General features: G+C 41.0%; 1 protein-coding gene and 1 long non-coding RNA gene across 4 annotated transcripts in view; one reads left to right on the top strand and one right to left on the bottom strand.

Moving 5' to 3' along the window:
* LOC108540847 (uncharacterized) overlaps window positions 1-4614 on the bottom strand; it is a 45002-nt gene extending 40388 nt beyond the window's left edge. The window contains exon 1 of the long non-coding RNA XR_001888784.1: window positions 4535-4614. This is a non-coding gene — a long non-coding RNA (uncharacterized LOC108540847). The remainder of the gene's footprint in view (window positions 1-4534) is intronic.
* Window positions 1-9777, top strand: part of SLC24A2 (solute carrier family 24 member 2) — a 271049-nt gene extending 261272 nt beyond the window's left edge. For all 3 annotated transcript variants that reach the window (XM_017890099.1, XM_017890101.1, XM_017890100.1), the window contains one exon: window positions 872-9777. In XM_017890099.1, coding sequence (XP_017745588.1) covers window positions 872-1121 — 250 coding nt within the window. In that variant the 3' untranslated portion in view covers window positions 1122-9777. The remainder of the gene's footprint in view (window positions 1-871) is intronic.
* The last annotated feature ends 13658 nt before the right edge of the window (window positions 9778-23435 follow it).

The following is a 23435-nucleotide window of genomic DNA, read 5'->3' as shown; positions in this document are numbered from 1 at the left end:
TGTCTTTAGGCTGATGGGAGAGCCAGACGCCTATCACCAGCCACTTGGAAATGCCCATGTCCCCTGAGCCCTGCACTTCCAGCCATCTTCCTTTCTCAGAGTTCTAGTCAACACTTGTGGTGTAGTGGAAACTAGCTCTCCTGAGGGCTTTCAGAATCACCACCCTGGATAGGAAACATAAGAGATCCTCAGATTTTAAAAGCTGAATGACAAGGGAGAAAACAGGTATAAAAATATACCTGTTTTTTTTTAAAAAAACACATCACAAATGTAAGATACTGCCTTCCTTAAGTCTTTCAAAAGACCAATTTTCATCAAACAATTGTCAACATCTTTCCCAGAATAAACTTCAGACTATGATATTGTATCATGGCCCCCACCACCGTCATTTAATTTCACTTGCCTTTAGATTGTTATTTAAGTCATTGCTATTCTTTGTCTCCATTTTTTAATTTTTTCCTCATTTTCACCACTCATTTCTCTACCTTTTTTGCACCTGCCTGCTTCCTTCACCCTGTGCAAATCCTGCAATTCACCGTTTTAGGACTGAAAGCAACATTTTAATCTCAACTAGGAAGGAAACAAAATAATTTCCCATCAAATTCGCAAATGCAGAAATCACCTACAGCAGTCATGTCTTTGATGTTGTCTAACTGTTCTCCCTGCTCTGAATTCAGTCAGAACATAAAGGTTTTTAAAGTCTTATTTCCTGATGTGGTTTCCTGGGCCAACTGTGCCCGAGTCATAGTGAACCTAACAAGACACACAGATTAGAGTTCCTGAGAACGTAATAGGTTGTTTGCCTTCTTCAACGTGTCTGACTACTCCCTTGTCTTCCCACTCCCCTCTGCCCTGCTTCCCTCCTGCACAGGCTCCCACTGCCCTGGCTCCTGTACACCGTCATTCACAGATTCCAGCCAGTGGCTGTCAGCAGCAATGGCCTCTTCTGTGCCATCGTCCTTCTCTTCATCATGCTGCTCTTCGTCATCCTCTCCATTGCCCTCTGCAAGTGGCGAATGAACAAAATCCTGGGCTTCATCATGTTTGGCCTCTATTTTGTGTTCCTGGTGGTGAGCGTTCTCCTGGAAGACAGAATTCTTACATGCCCTGTCTCCATCTAGTAGGAAAAGCCATATCTTACACCAGCAGCATGAATGATCCCTCCCCACTCTGGGCTCCTTGACCTCTTGAGAAGAGGCAGCTGGCACACAGCCCTGGGTACCAAGTGTCCCTCCTTGATGGATTTGAGGAGAGATGGATTCACACTGGACCCATTCACTTAACAGGCTGCTTCCACCTTGCCTACTCAAATGACTTCATGTAAGAGACAAAGAGAACCGTCAATATGGGGCTTCTCCCTATTCACCACTGACAAGTACTCCTCGCTGGTCGGAGGTACATTCGATGCAAACAACGACAGAGGCTATATATATACACCTATAAATATACATATTATAAATATACGCACATGAACACACAAATCCTGCCTGTTCCTGTACTATACCTCTCCTTCCATACCTATAGATTAGTACATACCTGTAAATAAATAGAAAAATTTTATATATATAATCATATATATATATAAGTACAAATGCATCTTTTCAGGGATAGCTCTAGTATATTTATAGTACTTATTTCAAGAGGGGCATCAACCTGCAGTCTGGACTTTACCTCTTAAGTGCAAGAGGTGAATTAATGGAACCAGTAGACAAAGGTAGCATTGCTGTGACCTTCAGCCTACCTTGGACTTACTGGGATCCTGCCTAGTAAGGTAGATGGTTCAGGGAAATAGTTTGCAAGGAAGAGGGCTTAGTGGAGAAGGTCTGTAGGGGCCCTGAATTGAGCCTTCCAAAACATTCCCACAAGCCAAACAGGGAGACCATCTGCCCACCTCCAACTGAGTACCCTGACCAAGAAAGTCAGGGTACTTAGGACAGACAGAGGTTAAAAACCTAGGCTGGGTGGACATTGGTTTGGGGAAGCAGGGAGGTAACCAGGGTTGGGTTTTTTGTTTTGTTTTGTTCTTTTATTGTCCCAGCATGCAAGTAGAAAATATGACTACAAACCAAATTAGTGCTTTTTCTAGGACAGCAAGACTATATAAACTGAACCTGTATTTTTCCAGCGCATGTCCCATTATTATCAAAAGAAGGGGGGTAAGTTTAGCTGTGATTGTCATTTAGATATATTTTGATGCTAAGGGCTGCCAAGAGAGCCTAGATGTGTGATAAGAAATCATCCAGTAAAGGTGCTTAGTGGGCCTTGCCACCTAATGGGATGAAAGGGCATAGTTCTTTAAAACGTTTTCCAATGTAGTCATAAAGGGCTTTAGTGTCTGAAGAAATCATTATTCCCAATAGCACTAAAATAACTCTGATCAGCACTGCTTGGGTTGAGACAGCTTAGAGATGCTTGGAAAGGCATTTGCACACTCAGTGCACCCCAGGAAGGTTTCTGAGTGCTAGGTCGAGTTGTACCAGGACCAGACTTTGGTTAAAGTTCTTGTAACATCTATGTCTCTTCTTCCATCAGGAGCTTATCTGGGATTCTGTCTAGGTTTTAGAGTACACTGTATTTGACAGCTTCCTTACACTGGTTTCAAGCTATTCCTCTAACAATTTGATTTATTGATTTTGTTCAACATTACATGGAATATTTTAATTTCATGCATTCAATGCCCCAAAGTTCTGTATGACACCTTGTGTGATTTCTCAGATCCATGTCAGTAGAAAATAAAGCCAGCAAGGGGGAAAAAATAGGCAAACTAAATCAGTGGAAAACTATATAGAGCGCTTTTCATTTCTCCAAGTCATGCTTTCTTTAAAATCAGTTGAAAAATTGAATCAAGGATGGTTCATTATTCTGTACCCATCCTATGTCTAAGTCGGTACATACGGCATATGGGAAATTTCACCGTATGTGTTCCTATCTCCAATCTATTCTCTCATTGACGCCTGCTATGATTTTGTTGTGAGCACATACCTCTTAACATAGGAAGATAGGATGCAGAACTCACAGCGGAATAAGAGGAAAGGTAACCTGACAGCCCCAGATCAAGCTCAGTATTCCTTCCTGAAAACCCCAGCTCACCCCACAGAGCATGGCAATAACAGGAAATGCCCATCATTGCTCTTCACCCAGAAGCAAAAAGCACTTCAAACCCGAGGCCCCCTGGGAAAACAAGAAATCAAGATGGCTGCCAGTCGGAGGCTGGCTTTCACGTCTCCCCAACTTGGCAGAGCGGGGTCTTCAGATGTGTGACAGTGCCTGCCAAGCTATTGAAAGACCATCCAATAGAGGCGCTCAGTAGAACCTGCCACCTAATGGGAATGAATCTCATTCATCAAGGTCAGGACTTTGTACTGGGGCAAGAATTTGTGCTGCTTCCTTAGAGTGAAAGAATGAGGAAGTGAACTTTAACGTTTAAAAACTCCAGTTGTTTTCCCTGTGTATTTCCTGAAGGGCAGCGAAGCTGGATATTGTGTGAATTTTATGTTATTGACCGGTGTGTTGTTTGAAACAAGGTTTAAATAGGTGACTGACTCAACTGCAAACAGATTATGTAAAACAAAAGTTGAAGGAGACCTGGTGCCGCCCTCTTCTTATTCCTGATCCTCCCCATGCTTCCTCACTCCCTCCCATTTATTCCCAGCTCACAGTGAAGAACTATCCAAGCAGCTATGGTGCCCTTTGCTTGTTTCAGAGCTCCACTTCACAGGAAGTGTTGTGGTCTTTCATGTGAAGTTGCATTTGAGAAGACAAAATTTCCAAGCCCCATTCCCACATCAGTCATGTGCACTGAGCTTGACTTACAACAGCACTGCTCCCTCACTGGATGGGACACAAGTGATTCCACAGCCCACCCTTGCTTTCCCTTCATTTCTGTATAAGTGGTTATGTGTTGAGCCAGGGTAAATTCAGAGAGATGTGTACAAAGTTCAACAATGGGTCTTTAAACCATTCAAATCATTGGCATAATTATAAGAAAGAACTTTCCACATCATGGTCTCTAAAACAGGACATCTCTAACTCCCTTCCTGCATGACTGTGTATATACATATATAAATATATATATATATCTTTATACCAGATCTATATGTACACATATAATATGACTTACATCATCACCCTCTGACCCTATCACATTCAGGATTCTAAAGCAGGGAGCATCAAGTTTGCCAAAGTCAAGGAAGAGGAAAGTCATGCACACAAACCAAAGGGAACATTTCTTCCTGGTTTCATAAGGTTGTTTGTTCCATGCACATATACCTACAAATATTCACGTTATGTACCTATATTTTCCCACCCTAAGAATATCGATTTATAGCCTTAAGGAACTCAGTCAGCCATATCCCTAATGCTAATATAGAGGCAAAGAATACACAACAGAAAATACAGAGCAAAAATTTAGACTGCAGATACTCTCTTTGCTTCTCTGGAGCAGGGTATAAAAGATACCAACAATTCAAGAGCCAACAGTGTACTAATCCATCTGCAGTAAACGAGTTGCACGCAAATGATTTCATTTACTCACAGCAAACCAAGCAGGTCTTGCTTGCTGTCACAGCCTGCCCTCCTCCATACTTCCAAGGCAGCAGAGCAGCTTGGCTCAAACTGACAATTCCCAAATAGAAACTCCTAAATTGCATCTGAGAATGCCCGTGCCATCTCCAGCTGCCCTCTGCACCTGACCAGATCCTGATGAACTGAAGCTGAAGATTAGATGGTGTTTATGCAGCTTCCCAGGACCTAAACTGAGTCAGTGACAGAGCAATGATATATGCAGGGACTAAAGGATAGGGTTGTTTATACTCTTGGCAGATGCAGAATGTCCTAAAGCCTTGCCCAGAAGATTATAAAAAGAGGCGGAGACTGTTTTATATTCAGGGAAAATGCTTTGTAAGGCTTCTAACAGGTGTCACCTGACAAGGGCCATTATAATTTATTTTATAGGGAAGACATGAATCAGGTGGTTTGGAGCCCTTTCAGCAAAACACAGCTGCCTCACTGATTAGACATTTGACAATGTTAATGTACATCCATTCCTGGGCAGGGAGAGAGTTGGCAAACTCCCCACCACTGCACATAGCTTTTAAAGGCCTCTGGAACAGTGTGAGAAGAGCTGAGCTACCAAGGGAGCCCACCTCCAGACCACCTTAACAAAAAGTTGACCAAAGAAATGACACCTGGTAGAGCGGCTGGCCATATAGAGTTGAAGAAGATGGTGGTTGTGTTAAATGCTCTGCAGAAATTACTGCGTTGGACTATCTAACATGGGTCTGATGGCAAGCATTTCAGAACATGTCCGTGTGCTTTCCTCCCCACATCTACCAAACACACACCCACATTCCCACACACACGCAAGATTATGTGGATGCTATGCTTTCTTGCACCTGGACAGATATTTTTTCCAGTAAGTAGGTGGCCCTATTATAGGTGGCAGCTCTGTTGCAGAAGAAAGTGAAGGTGTTCTCAGGGTGATTTCTGGAGAAAACAACTCTCTCCTGAAAGCATGCATAGAAGTCAGTGCTCACTCTTGCTAAGCCACATCTTCCTTCGCCATCCAGCTTAGTATTTTTAAAAGATACCTCCTCAACCCCTATACCTCTTTCAACAATATTGTCTTTAATTACTAAATAAGGCCTTGTCATTAAGAGTGGGTTAGGGGGAAGAAAAAGAATAAGGAAAGGGAAGAAAGGAGATATTAATCTCCTAGGATTCTAAGAAACCAAGTATCACATTGAAATATATCCCTATGTAGTTTGAAATGGTTACAAATATCAGGCTATGTTTAGCCAATTACAAGAGCCCATATACGGTTTTAGATTTTTTAAAAAAATAAAAAATAAACCATCTCAGGAAGACCTTGGGAAAGAAAAGTAACCCTGCCCTGTTCCACCATCTCTTTACAGTTAGCTCCCTGACTCTGCCTCTGCTTCCATCTTTGTGTTTCATTTTTAATCTCACAGCTTCATATTTTTTAAATATACAGCAAACGAGAAAAGCAATAAGAGAACTACTACACAGCCAGCTCAACTCTATTACTTCTTATTACACCACGGCAATATTCCTTTTTCACCGGGAGCTTTGGACCTGCACAGGTTGTGGCAGGTAATCACCAGGAGCTTGTAGGCATCTGTAGAAATCACAGGCACACTCCTGTTTGCTCTGGAAGGACTCTGTTTTCCACACTAACTCCCCCTAGCTAATGTACACACTGGCATTTTGCATGCCTTCCTCACACGTGGGACATCATCAGCCTTGCTCAGAACCACCCAAACTCCGCGGAGGTCCTTAATGTGGTTAGGGACAGATTTCTTCAGAAAGAGTAAGAAACAGCTACAAAGGACAAGCAAATCCACAAGTCAGGCAGCATTTGAGAGGCAAAAATGACCCTGCAATTACGATGGGATAGGCAACTCTTTTCAAATTAGTGTACAAATAGTGAGGGACTGTGTAGAGCACCATATTATCTAAGCCAAAGCACTTCATTGACAGATCATTCATTGACAGACTGGAAAACCTAATAAAATTTTTAAAAACAGACAAATACCTAAGTCTGAAAGAATGCCATGGAGCTTGCATAGGCTCCCACCAAAGATGTAATTCCATTAAGAGGGTTTGTCTAGTCTATCACGCTAATCCAAAGGATAATCCTCTTACGGGGGAGATCCCAGCATAGATGCTGGTGTGACCCAGCTCAGTGTTTAACAACCATCAGCATCAGAAAAAGCCTCCCTCCAAGTTAACCCAAACCCCTCCCCTTAATGAACCTGTTTTTTTGTTGGCAGAAAGTAACTGCATCTGGGCACTCTTCACTCTTTGCCCCAGACATAGTTAGAAGTCACCACTATGTGACTCTTTACCTATTTTCATTAAAATTATCTTTAGATTTTTGAGTCTTTAACCCTCTTAATTTTTATAGCTCCTCTCTACTAAGCCTTTTTAAATTCCTTATATTGTTCTTAAATGATTAGTCATAGTTCTTATGACTAATCATAATCACTGTCTGAACAGTGTTGAACTATACTGGGTGCAGCATGACCATGAAGCCCTGGTGAAGTCAAAGTCACAAACTGTTTCTAAGGTCATTAGGTCATAATCTCAGACTCACAAAGAACTCACAATGGGGAAGACACCACTTTAGATTACTCCAAAGCTCTGGGCCTGCACTTACACCCACTAATTTATCAAGAGGAATCAATGTTTTTATTTTAAAAATGAAACTGGGGTAAATGGTTGGATCTCCACTTATTAACCAGTACTGCAGTGTGTTTACATCATTTTGTGTGGTAGGTTGGATAGAACTTGTAAAGCTGCTGATTGACCTCATGGGCTAGGGTTCACCAAAAGGATGGGAATTTGTTTCTGCATTCTTACATATTGGGTTGCATATTCCTTCATAACGGATCCGTAAGTAACTAAGGCCTTGGAGACTAACAGGCCTCCAAAATACTCAGCTAACCAAAAGAAAATACTAATTTTTTAAATCATGTCATAAAAAAGAGAAAAGTAAAAAAAGTCTGAGACCCTGAATAAAATTATTTTAAGGATGAAATTACATGCATGAATTAAGGGTAAGCAACTTCTTGCCATTTAATTAAACAAATCTCCAATTCTTCTCATCAGAATAAAACTGAAGGACAATGGATGCCTTTTGGGTTTAATTTTTTAATATTGCACTTTATAGTACTTCATAAGAGACAATTGTCTTAATTAAAGCCATAAAATACCAATAATACATATATTCAGGGCTTCTGAATATAGTCAATCAATAAGCAGTCCATGAGTCATTCCTGTTTTGTATTGTTTATTGTAAATTGGAGTTTATCTGTTCTATTTTTATTAACTACAATTATTGTTCTAGGCAATCCTAATCTATTTATAAATTTTAGATGTGTGCTTTAATAAAACTGTTTGAAAATCAAAGAAATTATTCATTTCACAAAAGCATTCTTCGTTTTCAAAATAGCTTATTACAGTTTATTTAGCAAGTTCTAATACTACATGGAAATTATTTTAAAATTGTAGATTTTTTTCAGGAATCCATTTTGTTATGTAAAGCAAAGTTCACCCATATGGAGAATGAAATAGATAATTAGCAAACATATACCTGGGAAATGTAGGATGTGTTTGAGCTTTTATATAAATATAGGATGGGTGTAAGAAGTTCCCTTATAAAAATGGCAAATAGAGACATACAATTTTTCAGTAATTCCTTATGCCTAAATTATTAACCTTCCTTCAGAGGACACGTAGGACAGCAGAATTCATAATGCTTTGGTGGTTATTTTCCTCCTCTCTGCTAAAATACACAAGTTCTAACCTAGTATGGTACACTGTTTACACACACATACATAAAGATGTCCCCACAACTAAAAACTTTAATGTTTTACTTCATCACAAATTTTTATATATATTTTTTTTTAACAGACAGGGTCTCGCTGTGTCACCCAAGCTAGAGTGCAGTGGTGCAATCATAGCTCAGTGTCGCCTCAAACACCTGGACTCAAGCGATCCTCCCACCTCAGCCTCCTGAGTAGCTGGGACCTCAGGCACATGCCACCATGCCTGGCTAATTGTTGTTGTTGTTGTTAAGAGATAGGGTCTCACTATGTTACAAAGGCTGGTCTCAAACTCCTGGGCTCAAGAGATCCTCCTGCTTTTGCTTCCCAAAGTGCTGGGATTAAAGGAATGAGCCACCATACCCAGCCCTTTTATATAATTTGAGTACAAGTAAAATAATTACTAAAAAGCACTTAGTAGTCTAGAAATATCCACCAGAACTGGGTACCTAAATTATCTATATAGAGTAAACATGGGTACTAAATTGGACAACCCCATCAATTTTATGTTAAATGGCCATATTGCCCTAAACAAAGGGTATCTGAACCAAGGGCCAGTGATAGTGCTCTGTTAGAGGCAGTTTTGTGGTCTGAAGAGTTTTTCTAAAGGGCTGAGACTATTCGGAAGAGGGAGCCTCTGTTACCAAACCGTGCTGTTGAACCCTGAACACAAAGTACACATACATGCCCTGCATCTAGCCTTGATATTTCTTCTGCTCAAGTCAAAAGACTCCGGAAGCAACAGCTTCCACCTTCAAGCAATCCACAGACTCAGAAAGCCATCAAAACTAAGAACAGCAAAAGCTACCTTCTTGATTCAGTGAAGTTGCTGCTAGCACTAAAAGAAAGAGAAATTACACTTTTGTTCTTCAGATATGGTTAAAACAAAGAAAATGTTGTCAACGTTGACACCAACATAGACATTTGCCCTATAACATATAAACTGTCTTTTAGACAGGTTATGCTAAAAATATCAGAATGCCATTTTTGTAAAGGATCTTTTTTAGGATAGACGTGGTCTCATGCTTCCTTTGTTCACCTCCATTTTAAAGGAGCATTGTAACCCCTATCCTCACCCCTACAAAAATCCAGTGGATGCACTTCCAAATTACTTCTGTCATTTTATATGTGTTATGTTTATTATGAGCAATTTTCACTGGATGATGAGATACATGGCGATACTATGTCAGTTTATTCTCTGTGAATGTGTCTGTACATAGACAGGAAGCTATTTATTTGTACATAGGCTGTTTGGAGTATGTACTTCTGTCTCACATGGACTTCATTCTGATAAAGGGTGTTTCTTGTTGTTTCACTGTCCACACCTTTGTGCTTCTACTACTGATAACCAATTCATAGAATATCACTTTATATAACTAAGTCTCCTCAGTGTGAAAAATAATAGTAATAAAATTATTGACTCAAAGAAGTATTGTTTTGTTGTTTGGAGTAATTCTTACCTGTGACTAATCAGGACCCTCAGGGTCACAAGAAATACATACATGGTCATGGAAGTTTTATTTCAGGGATTTGAGGGGACAACAGGGAAAGCAAGAGTTACTGTTAATTATATAGATGCTCCTCAATTTATGATGAGGTATGTCCTGATGAGCCTATCATAAGTTAAAATATTGTTAAGTCAAAAATGCATTTAACACACTTAACCTGCTGAACATCACAGTTTAGCCTCGTCTACATGAAAGTTGCTCAGAACACCTACATTAAGCCTACAGTTGAACAAAATCATCTAACACAAAGCCTATTTTATACTAAAGTGTGGAAGATCTCATGTAATTTATTGATGTTCTACTAAACGTGCGTTGCTTCTGAACCATTGTAAAGTCAAAAGTCATTAAGATAAATGAATCGTCAAGAGTGAGCAACCATCTGTAACTACCACTTATTGAGTGCTTACTAATATCATTTGAGCTTTTAAATATCTGTGGGAACACTATGCACTCAAGGGACTACTCCAAAGGAACTGAATTTTAATCAGTTAAATATATTGAAAGTGTAAATTCAAAGGACTAGTGTTGCCTAAGCCTTTAGGTGCAACTTAAAAGTCTTGTTATAAATCTAATATTTTATATGAAAATAAGAATTCAGGCCGGGCATGGTGGCTCATGTCTGTAATCCCAGCACTTTGGGAGGCCAAGGCGGGGGGATTACTTGACTTCAGGAGTTGGAGACCAGCCTGGCCAACATGGTGAAACCCCATCTCTACTAAAAATTCAAAAACTAGCCAGGTGTCATGGTGGGCACCTGTAGTCCCAGCTACTGGAGGCTGAGGCAGGAGAATCGTTTGAACCTGGTGGCAGTTGCAGTGAGCCGAGATTGCCCCACTGCACTCCAGCCTAGGCAACAGAGTGAGACTCCATCTTTCAAAATAAATAAATAAGAATTCATGGTGTCTTTTTCTTTGATTACCTCAGTTAACTAAGTTTAAAAGATTAAATTTTAAATAATCCAATTTATAAATTTAGTTAATTAAATTCCCTCAGGCATTTTAAATTGTTACACATTTAACATACCTGATTTTCTCAAGCACTCCAAAAGCCTTACAGAAACCTAGAAAACAAAATTTTCTATGCACTTAATCAATTTCTAAGCCATTAGTGTAATAAATGAAACAAAATGTAGTAAACTGGGTTATAATAAACATTTCAATACCATTTTCAAACCTAATAAAAGTCTATGACATCTTTAAAATTAGTATTGAGTCTTATAAAAATTACATATTTCAAATTGCAATCAGATTATCCAATATGCTGGATTCCTTGACACCTTAAAATATACATAAAATAGCCAAATGATCATAAAACATATTCCTAAACCACAAAGTATAATACTACAAATTTGATTTACCTCACTATCTCTATATTTCTATAACATTTTCCCAAGCTTTGAAAAGTCACCCAACTAATGAGCAGCTTTACCATCTTGGGCAGGATACAATAACCGATGCTGAGTCACAATACCATTACTATCGTTTAGAGAGTCGTCCCCAGGACATGACACATGGGCCCTTCATACTGAATTACCTCAGGACATGACACATGGACCCTACATATGATGTCTTAATCTCAGGGCCTTAATTTCCTCATCTAAGAAATGAAGATAATAATAGTATCTACCTCAAATGTGGATAATGACATGATTAAATGAGATAATATAAGGTGCTTGGATAAAATCTGGCCCATAATAATTTTTAAAGTGTTTGCTATTTTAAGACTCTCTCTACTAAGATCCAGACATAATTACCAAAGTATAATATACTAGAAAAGAGTATGAGATAATTCTGGCCTGACTGTGTTCTTGGAAAACCCAAAACCTGCTGGGGTGATCAACACATCTTCTGATGATGATTAAGAGCCCGTTTTGGAAAAGGAACAGCTCCGGTCTGCAGCTCCCAGCATGATCAACACAGAAGTCAGGTGATTTCTGCATTTCCAACTGAAATGCCCAGTTCATCACACTGGGATTGGTTGGACAGTGGGTATAGCCGAAGGAGGGCTAGCTGAAGCAGGGCTAGCTGAAGCAGGGTAGGGCATCACCTCACCTGGGAAGCACAAGGGGTCAGGGAACTCCCTCTCCTAGCCAAGGGAGGCCATTAGGGACTGTACCACGCACTCCGGCCTAGATACTGCACTTTTCCCATGGTCGTCGCAACCCGCAGACCAGGAGATTCCCACAAGTGTCTACACCACCAGGGCCCTGCATTTACAGCACAAAACTGGGTGTTCATTTGAGCAGACAACAAGCTAGCTGCAGAAGTTTTTTTTATCATACCCCAGTGGCACCAGAAACACCAGTGAGACAGAACCATTCCCTCCACTGGAAAGGGGGCTGAGGGCAGGGAGCCAAGTGATCTGGCTCAGCGGGTCCCACCCCCACAGAGCCTAGCAAGCTAAGATCCACTGGCCTGAAATTCTCATGGCCAACACAGCAGTCTGAGCTCGACCTGGAACACTCGAGCTTGGTGGGAGGAGGGGCATCCACCATTGCTGAGGCTTGAATAGGCTGTTTTACCCTTGCAGTGGAAACAAAGCCACAGAGAAGTTTGAATTGGGCGGAGCCCACCACAGTTCAGCAAGGCCCATGTGGCCAGACTGCCTTTCTAGACTCCCTCCTCCCTGGGCAGGGTATCTCTGAAAAAAGGCAGCAGCCCCAGTCAGGGACTTACAGATAAAACCCCCACCTCTCTGAGACAGAGCACCTGGGGAAAGGGGCTGTTATAAGCACAGCTTCAGCAGATTTAAACCTCCCTGCCTGGCAGCTCTGAAGAGAGCAGGAGACCTCCCAGCACAGCATTCGAACTCTGATAAAGGATAGAATGCCTCCTCAAGTTGGTCCCTGACCCCCATGTATCCTGACTGGGAGACACTTTCCAGTAGAGGCTGACAGACACCTCATACAGGAGAACTCTGGCTGGCATCTGGCAGGTGCCCGTCTGGGATGAAGGTTCCTTCCTCTGGAATCTTTGCTGTTCTGCAGCCTCTGCTGATGATACCCAGGCAAACAGGGTCTGGGGTGGACCTCCAGCAAACTCCAGCAGACCTGCAGCAGAGTGGTCTGACTGTTAGGAAGAAAACTAACCAACAGAGGGGAATAGTATCAACATCAACAAAAAAGACATCCACTCAGAACCCCATCTGAAGGTCACCAACTACAAAGACTAAAGGTAGATAAATCCACAAAGATGGGGAGAAACCAGTGCAAAAAGGTTGAAAATTCTAAAAACCTGAATGCATCTTCTCCTCCAAAGGATCACAACTCCTCACCAGCAAGGGAACAAAACTGGAAGGAGAATTAGTTTGATGAATTGACAGAAGTAAGCTTCAGAAGGTGGGTAATAACAAACTCCTTTGAGCTAAAGGAGCATGTTCTAACCCAATGCAAGGAAGCTAAGAGCCTTGATAAAAGGTTAGAGGAATTGCTAACTAGAATAACCAGTTTAGAGAAGAACATAAATGACCTGATGGAGCTAAAAACACAGCATGAGAACTTCATGAAGCATACACTAGTAACAATAGCCAAATCAATCAAGTGGAAGAACGGATATCAGACACTGAAGATCAACTCAATGAAATAAAGTGAGAAGACAAGATTAGAGAAAAAAAGTGGGAAAAGAAACAAAGCCTCCAAGAAATATGGGACTATGTGAAAAGATCAAATCTACTTCTGATTGGTGTACCTGAAAGTGATGGAGAGAATGGAACCAAGTTGGAAAACACTCTTCAGGATATCATCCAAGAGAACTTCCCCAACCTAGCAAGACAGGCCAACATTCAAATTCAGGAAATAAGATACTCTTGAGAAGATCAACTCCAAGATACATAATCATCAGATTCACCAAGGTTAAAATGAAGGAAAAAATGTTGAGGGCAGCCAGAGAGAAAGGTGGGGTTACCCACAAAGGGAGGCCAGTCAGGCTAACAGTGGATCTCTCTGCAGAAACCCTATAAGCCAGAAGAGAGTGGGGGCTAATACTCGACATTCTTAAAGAAAAGAATTTTCAACCCAGAATTTCATATCCAGGCAAACTAAATTTCATAAGCAAATGAGAAATAAAATCCTTTACAGACAAGCATATGCTGAGAGATTTTGTCATCACCAGGCCTGCCTTACCAGAGCTCCTGAAGGAAGCACTAAAAATGGAAAGGAACAACTGGAACCAGCCACTGCAAAAACATACCAAATTGTAAAGACGATCAACACTGTAAAGAAACTGCATCAACTAACAGGCAAAATAACCAGCTAGCACCATAATAGCAGGATCAAATTCACACATAACAATATTAACCTTAAATGTAAACCTGATAAATGCCCCAGTTAAAAGACACAGACTGGCAAGTGGATAAAGGGTCAGGACCCATTGGTGTGCTGCATTCAGGAGACCCACCTCATATATAAAGACAAACGTAGGCTCAAAATAAAGGGATGGAGGAATACTTATCAAGAGAATGGAAAGTAAAAAAAGAGCAGGGGTTACAATCCTAGTCTCTGATAAAACAGACTTTAAACCAACAAAGAACAAAAGAGACAAAGAAGGGAATTACATAATGGTAAAGGGATCAATGCAACAAGAAGAGCTACCTATCCTAAATATATATGCACCCAATAAGGAGCACTCAGGCTCATAAAGCAAGTTCTTAGAGACCTACAAAGAGACTTACACTCCCACACAATAATAGTGGGAGTCAATATTAGACAGATCAATGAGACAGAAAATTAACAAGGATATCCAGGACTTGAACTCAGCTCTGGATCAAGTGGACCTAATAAACATCTACAGAACTCTCCACCTCAAATCAACAGAATATACATTCTTCTCGGCACCACATTACACTTATTCTAAAATTGACCACATAATTAGAAGTAAAGCACTCCTCAGCAAATGCAAAAGAATGGAAATGACAACAAACAGTCTCTCAGACCACAGCACAATCAAATTAGAACTGAGGATTAAGAAACTCACTCAAAACTACACAACTACATGGAAACCAAACAACTTGCTCCTGAATGACTACTGGGTAAATAACAAAATGAAGGCAGACAAAAGATATTCTTTGGAACCAATGAGAACAAAGACACAACGTACCAGAATCTCTACGACACATTTAAAGCAGCGTGTTGAGGGAAATTTATAGCACCAAATGCCAACAAGAGAAAGCAGGAAAGATCTAAAACCAACACCCTACCATCAAAATTAAAAGAACCAGAGAAGCAAGAACAAACAAATTGAAATTCTTGCAGAAGAAATAACTAAGATCAGAGAAAAACTAAAGGAGATAGAGACACGAAAAATGCTTCAAAAAAAAAAAAATCAATGAATCCAGCAGCTGGTTTTTGAAAACATCAACAGACTAAATAGACAACTAGCCAGACAAAGAAAAGAGAGAAGAATCAAACAGATGCAATAAAAAATGATAAAGGTGAGATCACCACTGATCCCACAGAAATATAAACTACCATCAGAATACTATAAACACCTCTATGCAAATAAACTAGAAAATCTAGAAGAAATTGATAAGTTCCTGGACACATACACCCTCCCAAGTCTAAATCAAAAGGAAGTTAAATCCTTGAATAGACCAATAACAAGTTCTGAAATTAAGGCAGTAATAGCCTACCAACCAAAAAAAGTCCAGGACCAGACGGATTCACAACTGAATTCTACTAGAGGTACAAAGAAGAGCTGGTACCATTCCTTCTGAAACTATCCCAAATAATAGAAAAAGAGGGAATCTGCCCTAACTCATTTTATCAGGCCAGCATCATCCTGATACCAAAACCTAGCAGAGACACACACAAAAAAGAAAATTTCAGGCCAATATCCCTGATGAACATTGATGCAAAAATCCTCAAAAAAAAACAATACTGGCAAAACAAATCCAACAGCACATCAAAAAGCTTATCCACTATGATCAAGTTGACTTCATACCTGGGATACAAGATCGGTTCAACTTATACAAATCAATAAATGTAATCCATCACATAAACAGACCCAATGACAAAAACCACATGATTATCTCAATAGATGCAGAAAAGGCTATCGACAAAATTCAACAGCCCTTCATGCTAAAAACTCTCAAACTAGGCATTGATGGAACACATCTTAAGAGATATTTATGACAAACCCATAGCCAATATCATACTAATTGGGCAAAAACTGGAAGCATTCCCTTTGAAAACTGGCATAAGACAAGGATGCCCTCTCTCACCACTTCTATTCAACATAATATTGGAAGTTCTGGCCAGGGCAATCAGGCAAGAGAAAAAAATAAAGGTATTCAACTAGGAAAAGAGGAAGTCAAATTGTCTTGTTTGCAGATGACATTATTGTATATTTAGAAAACCCCATCATCTCAGCCCAAAATCTCCTTAAGCTGATAAGCAACTTCAGCAAAGTCTCAGGATACAAAATCAATGTGCAATAATCACAAGTGTTCATATATACCAATAACAGAGAGCCAAATCATGAGTGGACTCCCATTCACAAATGCTACAAAGAGAATAAAATACCTAGGAATATAATTTACAAGGGACATGAAGGACCTCTTCAAGGAGAACTACAAACCACTGCTCAAGGAAATAAGAGAGCACACAAACAAATGGAAGAACATTCCATGCTCATGGATAGGAAGAATCAATATCGTGAAAATGGCCATACTGCCCAAAGTAATTTATAGATTCAATGCTATCCCCAGCTACCATTGACTTTCTTCACAGAATTGGAAAAAGTACTTTAAACTTCATATGCAACCAAAAAAGAGCCCGCATAGCCAAGAAAATCCTAAGCAAAAAGAACAAAGCTGGAGGCATTATGTTACCTGACTTCAAAGTAAACTAGAAGGCTACAGTAACCAAAACAGTATGGTACTGGTACCAAAATAGATATTTAGACAAATGGAACAGAACAGAGGCCTCAGAAATAACGCCACACATCTGCAACCGTCTGATCTTTGACAAACCTGACAAAAACAAGAAATTGGAAAAGGATTCCCTATTTAATAAGTGGTATTGGGAAAACTGGCTAGCCATAAGCAGAAAGCTGAAACTGGATCCCTTCCTTATACCTTATACAAAAATCAATTCAAGATGGATTAAAGACTTAAACATAAGACCTAAAACCATAAAAATCCTAGAAGAAAACCTAGACAATACCATTCAGGACACAGGCATGGGCAAAGATTTCATGACTAAAACACCAAAAGCAATGGCAATAAAAGCCAAAATTGACAAATGGGATGTAATTAAACTAAAGAGCTTCTGCACAGCAAAAGAAACTACCATCAGAGTGAACAGGCAACCTACAGAATGGGAGAACATTTTTGCAATCTATCCATCTGACAAAGGGCTAAGATCGAGAAACTTCAAAGAACTTAAATTTACAAGAAAAAAACCCCATCAAAAAGTGGGTGAAGGATATGAACAGACACTTATCAAAAGAAGACATTTATGCAGCCAACAAACATGAAAAAAAGCTCATCATCACTAGCCATCAGAGAAATGCAAATCAAAACCACAGTGAGATACCATCTCACACCAGTTAGAATGGCAATTGTTAAAAAGTCAAGAAACAACACATGCTGGAGAGGATGTGGAGAAATAGAAACACTTTTACACTGTTGGTGGGAGTGTAAACTAGTTCAGCCATTGTGGAAGACAGTATCACTATTCCTCAAGGATCTAGAACCAGAAATACCATTTGACCCAGCAATCCCATTACTGGATATACACCCAAAGGATTATAAATCATTCTACTATAAAGACACACACACGTTTATTGTGGCACTGTTCACAGTAGAAAAGACTTGGACCCAACCCAAATGTCCATCAATGATAGACTGGATTAAGAAAATGTGGCACGTATATACCATGGAATACTATGCAGCCATAAAAAACGATGAGTTCATGTCCTTTGCAGGGACATGAATTAAGTCGGAAACCATCATTCTCAGCAAACTGTCACAGGAACAGAAAACAAAGCACCATATATTCTCACAAATGGGAGTTGAACTATGAGAACACATGGACACAAGGAGGGGAACATTGCACACTGGGGCCCGTCACGGGGTGGGGGGCTAAGGGAGCGATAGTATTAGGACAAATATCTAATGTAGATGTTGGGTTGATGGGTGGATCAAACCACCAAGGCACATATATATCTACGCAACAAACCTGCACACGTACCCTAGAACTTAAATAGTAAAAAAAAAAAAAAAAAAAAAAAGCCCATTTTAATAACATTCTCTAGATTTTGGCCTCAACCAACATCAAGCCAGCTACTCTTCAGTATACACATGAAATCTTTTTCTCCATCTTGAAGACTGCAGTTGTTTTGCTCGTCTTTGTTTTCCTCTGTACACTGAGGGTTAACACGTAGGTGTTTGGAGCTCTCACACACAAAGTTCTCGTCTCACTACCCTTCCGGGTCATTGCCCAAGGTCTTGAGACTTACAACCACTTAAGTTGGTTCCATATAGCTTTATCATCTTATTTCCCAAATGGCTTTGTTCCCTCTTACTGATGTTGGTTTTATCTTCTTCAGGATACAAACCCTTCTCTGGACAGAGACAGACTTGAAATGCAAATTGAGCAGGTCTAATTGTTTTCTATCATCCTCAACTCACTTGGAAGCACCAAGTCCACTCTTCCTTGTTTTTACTTTGTCTAGGTAGCCGAACTAACCTCTTGTATAGTCCTTAGCCTTTTAAAAGAAAGCATAACTCTTATTTTTGGCTTTTAAATATTTCTTGAAGTTAGCAATAAATGACCTACAGAAGTACTTAGGAAACCTGATGTTAATAAATAAGTTTTGATTAGCTTGTCAATCACTTGAATATGAAAAAATACTTCTTAATGGCTTAAAATCTCTTTCCAATTTTAATATCTTCAAAATTCCCATAGCAATTATTTATACTGACAGTTGGCTTACAAACATCTTTATCATGAATGGGTCTTTTTTATTACCACTTCCTGGTTGTCAGAAGTATCAAGTTACTGGGGTCCTCATGCATTGGGAAGTTATGAAACATACAGAAGTCTTGATACAAAGTGTACTATGATCAGAATCCAGCCTGTTGGGAAGACTGACTTTCTGTCTCTCCTTATGCAACAATGTGAAAGTTATTCCATGACTCTGAATCACCAGTTTCTTGCCTATGTAATACTATTACTATATTACTACCCCAAAGGGCTGTTGGAAAGATTGAGTTATAACTCCATAAAGTGCTGGCTTATAATAGGCTCTTAAAATATGTTAGATTCCTCCCTCCCCACCTCATGTGACTTTGAACAGTTATGTAACCTCTCTAAGATTCAGAAAACCTCTAACATGGGTTATTTCTTGGGTTATCTGAATACTTTCTAAGTTTCAAGATTACAGATATCCTAATTATCTTAGTATTCTAATACTACACCCATCAGAAATCCCATTGCTTCCTGGGATGCCACTGGTCTTGGTCCCCCCACCTACCCTAATCCAGCAACATACCAGGTGACCTGGGGATCTAATAGCCTGGCCTGGTTAATAAGCACACACCAAGAAGGACTTTATTTCAGTCTAAGTGGCAGGGTCATCCAGGACATTAAAAGTTCTGAAGTGCACCAAAGACCCCAGAATTCCCACATCTTTTGGAGGCTTTGGTGATCTATACCCACAAATAACATACTGAAATACTGAACTACTGCCTGGTCAATTTTGCCTTTAGGCCAACTAGAACATTAACCACATTCTATATCTCTCTACAGGGACAGGCCTAAGATTTTGCAAACCTGGAGTGGGCAAACAGTTGGTAAATCTTGCCACTCATGATCCCTCACCCATGGGATCCCATCAGCAATAAAACACAGCACCATTTCCCACTATCCTTTCTCAGAACATTCCAAGCAACTCTACCAGCCTGTCACATTGGCATGCAAAGGAAAACCTAACTGCCATGTTCTAGTCTCTCCTGTCAGTGAGGATAATGAGAACTAAATAGGCCATTTTACTTTTCTGAGGTCACACTATGAAGCAGAAGAACTGGATATTAGGGTCTGTTTCTTTCATTTTGTGAATGCTCTTTGCTGCAATCATCAAAATGCATCAGAAGTGTGTTACATGTTAACAAGGGTGTTTTCACAGTGAGCCATGATGCACACGGGTGTCAGGGTTGAGGATTTGCCACTCACAAGCCAGAGTATCTGAAGAACTGTGATAAAAATCTTGTTTAAAAGGCTTAGGTTAGGTCAATAGTTAAGTTCTAGCCAGACCATGACTAATAGCAGGTTCTAATTAGTGAGAACTATGAAAAAAGAAGAGAAAGGCTTTTGCTGCTAGGATTTAATAATGGAATTTCCAGCAAACAGTAAGGATCACCTCAAGGACCAAAAAACGTTATGCCCACATTTGATCACAAAATGCTCGGAATTTACGCATCTATGTCTGCTGGCAGATGCTAATGATCCATGTCCTTGAAATGAATCAGGGCAGGCAAAGTTGTAAACATTCTAACTTCCCTGTTTCTTCCCAGGAGCTCACTCAAATGTGTAATCAATCTCAGTATCAGTTCCACTAGAGTTCATGGGGAAGAAAAAACATGTTTTGTGAGGAAAATAGTGTCATTCATTCTCATTGGTCTAATTCAGGGATGGTCTTCAAAAGAGCCTGAGAGATGCAAGGAAGACCCTGTCTGTGCCCAGCATCCTTAAATTCCCTGTCCATCTCCAGGCTATTGCCTAGAATTTTGCCTTAGCACCTTATCTCTCCAGCTCAATGATTCTCAGCCAACAGGCTGTACCTGAAGTGCAATGGAACAACAGGAAGCTTTTTCAAACTACTTGTGTGAAACCCGGCCTCCACCACCTCCAGTTGCCCTCTCCAACCCCTGCAGTGTGCTCTCCCATGTGAGAGCCATAGACAGCCCTCCATTCAAGGAATGGTCCATAACCCACAGCAGTGTTGGATGGAAAAAACAATATTAAGAATCCTGTTCGGCCTAACACCCTGATCTCTCTGGAAATTGTAACTGGCACAAGGAGGAGTTCATGTCGAGTTTCTCCAAGTGATTGTGTAGAATGTCTTGTGAATTCATGCATTCAACAACAGGGATTCAACAGCCGGGCACGGTGGCTCAAGTCTGTAATCCCAGCACTTTGGGAGGCCGAGATGGGCAAATCACGAGGTCAGGAGATCGAGACCATCCTGGCTAACACGGTGAAACCCCATCTCTACTAAAAAAAAATACAAAAAACTAGCCGGGCGTGGTGGTGGGCACCTGTAGTCCCAGCTACTCGGGAGGCTGAGGCAGGAGAATGGTGTGAACCCGGAAGGCGGAGCTTGCAGTGAGCCGAGATCCGGCCACTGCACTCCAGGCTGGGCGACAGAGCGAGACTCCATCTCAAAAAAAAAAAAAAAAAAAAACAACAGGGATTCAACACCTGCAATGTGCCAGATACAGGGCTTAGCACTGTGGCACCAGGGAACATAAGTCCCAGTCTGTTCTCAACCACTTCACTGTCCACAGAGGAAGACAAATAGTGTTAGCTTGGTGCAAAAGTAATCGCTTTTTGCCATTGAAAGTAATAACAAGAACAGGCCAAGCACGGTGGCTCACACCTGTAATCCCAGCACTTTGGGAGGCTCAGGCAGGTGGATTACCTGAGGTCAGGAGTTCTAAGTGGCGGATTTTTAAAATGTGATGTTTGGGGGAACAACATTGAGCATAGCTAAAAAGGTAGGGCCTCCTGGGAAGTAGAGATATGTCAGCACCAGATTGCAGACGACCTGTTCTAATCCAGGGAGTAGCATGGACCCTATCCTGCCACCAAATGTCATTCACCAGCATGTGGCATGGTCAGATTGGGGCTTTAAGGAGCCTTCTGTACATAAAAAGAAATGGCTTGGATTTGCTTCCAAGTAATCTAGGTGTATAGAAGAAACCAGGTGGGCTATGAGTTAATTGTTGAGGCTGGATGATGGATACTCAGGAGTCAATTATACTATTCTTTTTCTGCATGATTGACATTTTCTATTATAAACAATTATCTTAAAACGGTAGTCCAGAGAAATCTCTCAGGAACTGTCACTCTCAATTATTAACCATTTGCACCTCAGTGTGAAAGGAGAAAAGTTCTGATGGGAAAGAAAAACGCAGGGGACGCCTGGGGTGAGAGGAGACCAGAGAAGTAGAACCGAGGAGGGAAAAGGCAGTTAACAGAGAGACACGGGCATTCTAACACCAGTCAGCCTCCCTCCCTCCTGCCCGCTGCCACAGCACCCCCACCAGTTGCTCTCCCACCTGGATACTTGTGGCTGATACAGGCTGCATGTAGGGTATACACACCTGATAGCAATAACATAAGCAGACCCTGAGAATGACCCTCTATGGCAGACACATCTGAATGTGTGTTCCAAGCTAAGGAATCCGGCACGGCCAACCTGGAGATTCATACCTTATCAATGATGAATATCTGAGCCCCCGGCCCATCCCATGGAAAGCGGGCCATGCAAGGGATTGAGGCCCCGAGTTTTGGGCTAAACAAAGGTTGGTAAGTGGAGGTCATTAAGGGGAGGGTGTTAGGTGAAAATGCTACTTAAACTGCACACTGTTTGCAAGCAGTTACGGTTTTCCTGCCCAGCTTGCTTGCCACTGGACTGTTTGTAAGGTGGATAACTTGTCTAGCCCACCACTACTGGACTCTCCCCCCTGTATGTGAGCCCCTAATAAAACCCCACATCGGCCGGGCGTGGTGGCTCATACCTGCAATCCCAATACTTTGAGGCCAAGATGGGAGGATCACCTGAGGTCAGGATTTCAAGACCAGCCTGACCAACATGGTGAAACCCCGTTTCTACGAAAAATACCAAAATTAGCTGGGAGTGGTGGCACATGCCTATAATCTCACCTACTTGGGAGACTGAGGCAGGAGAATTGCTTGAACCTGGGAGGTGGGGGTTGCAGTGAGCCGAGACAACGCCACTGCACTCCAGCCTAGGTGACAGAGAAAGACTCCATTTAAAAAAAAAAAAAAAAAACACCAATGTCTCCTTTGCTGGCTCTGGGTCTCTCTTCTTCAGCCTCCTGAACCTAGTGCTTCCCTATTGAGGTTAATAGGAGTTTCGCACAACACAAGGCCAGGCCACTTCTGCCCCGACACCCCTGGATTTGATCTGGTTTTTTTCTGGGGCCACTGCTGACTTCTTCCCCACAAAGGATACCCAGGTGGCTGCAGGACTTCCTGAGCCCACTTTAGCATCCTGATGACTTGAGTCTTCTCTGACCTGAGCTGTTTTGTCTGGGGTCTTGGATCTAAGATTTTGTGTCAAGTCCTTAAGGAGAAAGGGTTCACTCCAGGACAAGTGTATGGTTACACTAGGAGAGTTCCAAACCAAATGAACTCCTGGGACCACTGCAGAGTGGCTCCTCAACCCGGAGGTTCAGAGAGAACTCTCCTCCCTGTGAGCCTCAGGAGAAGAAATTGTTTGCAGTTATCACTCACTGGTGACAGAGCAGGTGCTGACAGAAGATAAATTGAAACATGTGTGTGCAAGTGAGAGAGTATGAGTTCATGTAGGAAAGACAGCATTAGACCAGGAAAAAT

The sequence above is a fragment of the Rhinopithecus bieti genome, unplaced genomic scaffold, assembly GCF_001698545.2.
Source record: "Rhinopithecus bieti isolate Rb0 unplaced genomic scaffold, ASM169854v2 scaffold_17667, whole genome shotgun sequence".
NCBI lineage: Eukaryota > Metazoa > Chordata > Mammalia > Primates > Cercopithecidae > Rhinopithecus > Rhinopithecus bieti.
The sequence above is the reverse complement of the archived record's forward strand: the minus strand, read 5'-3'. Positions and strand labels throughout refer to the sequence as shown.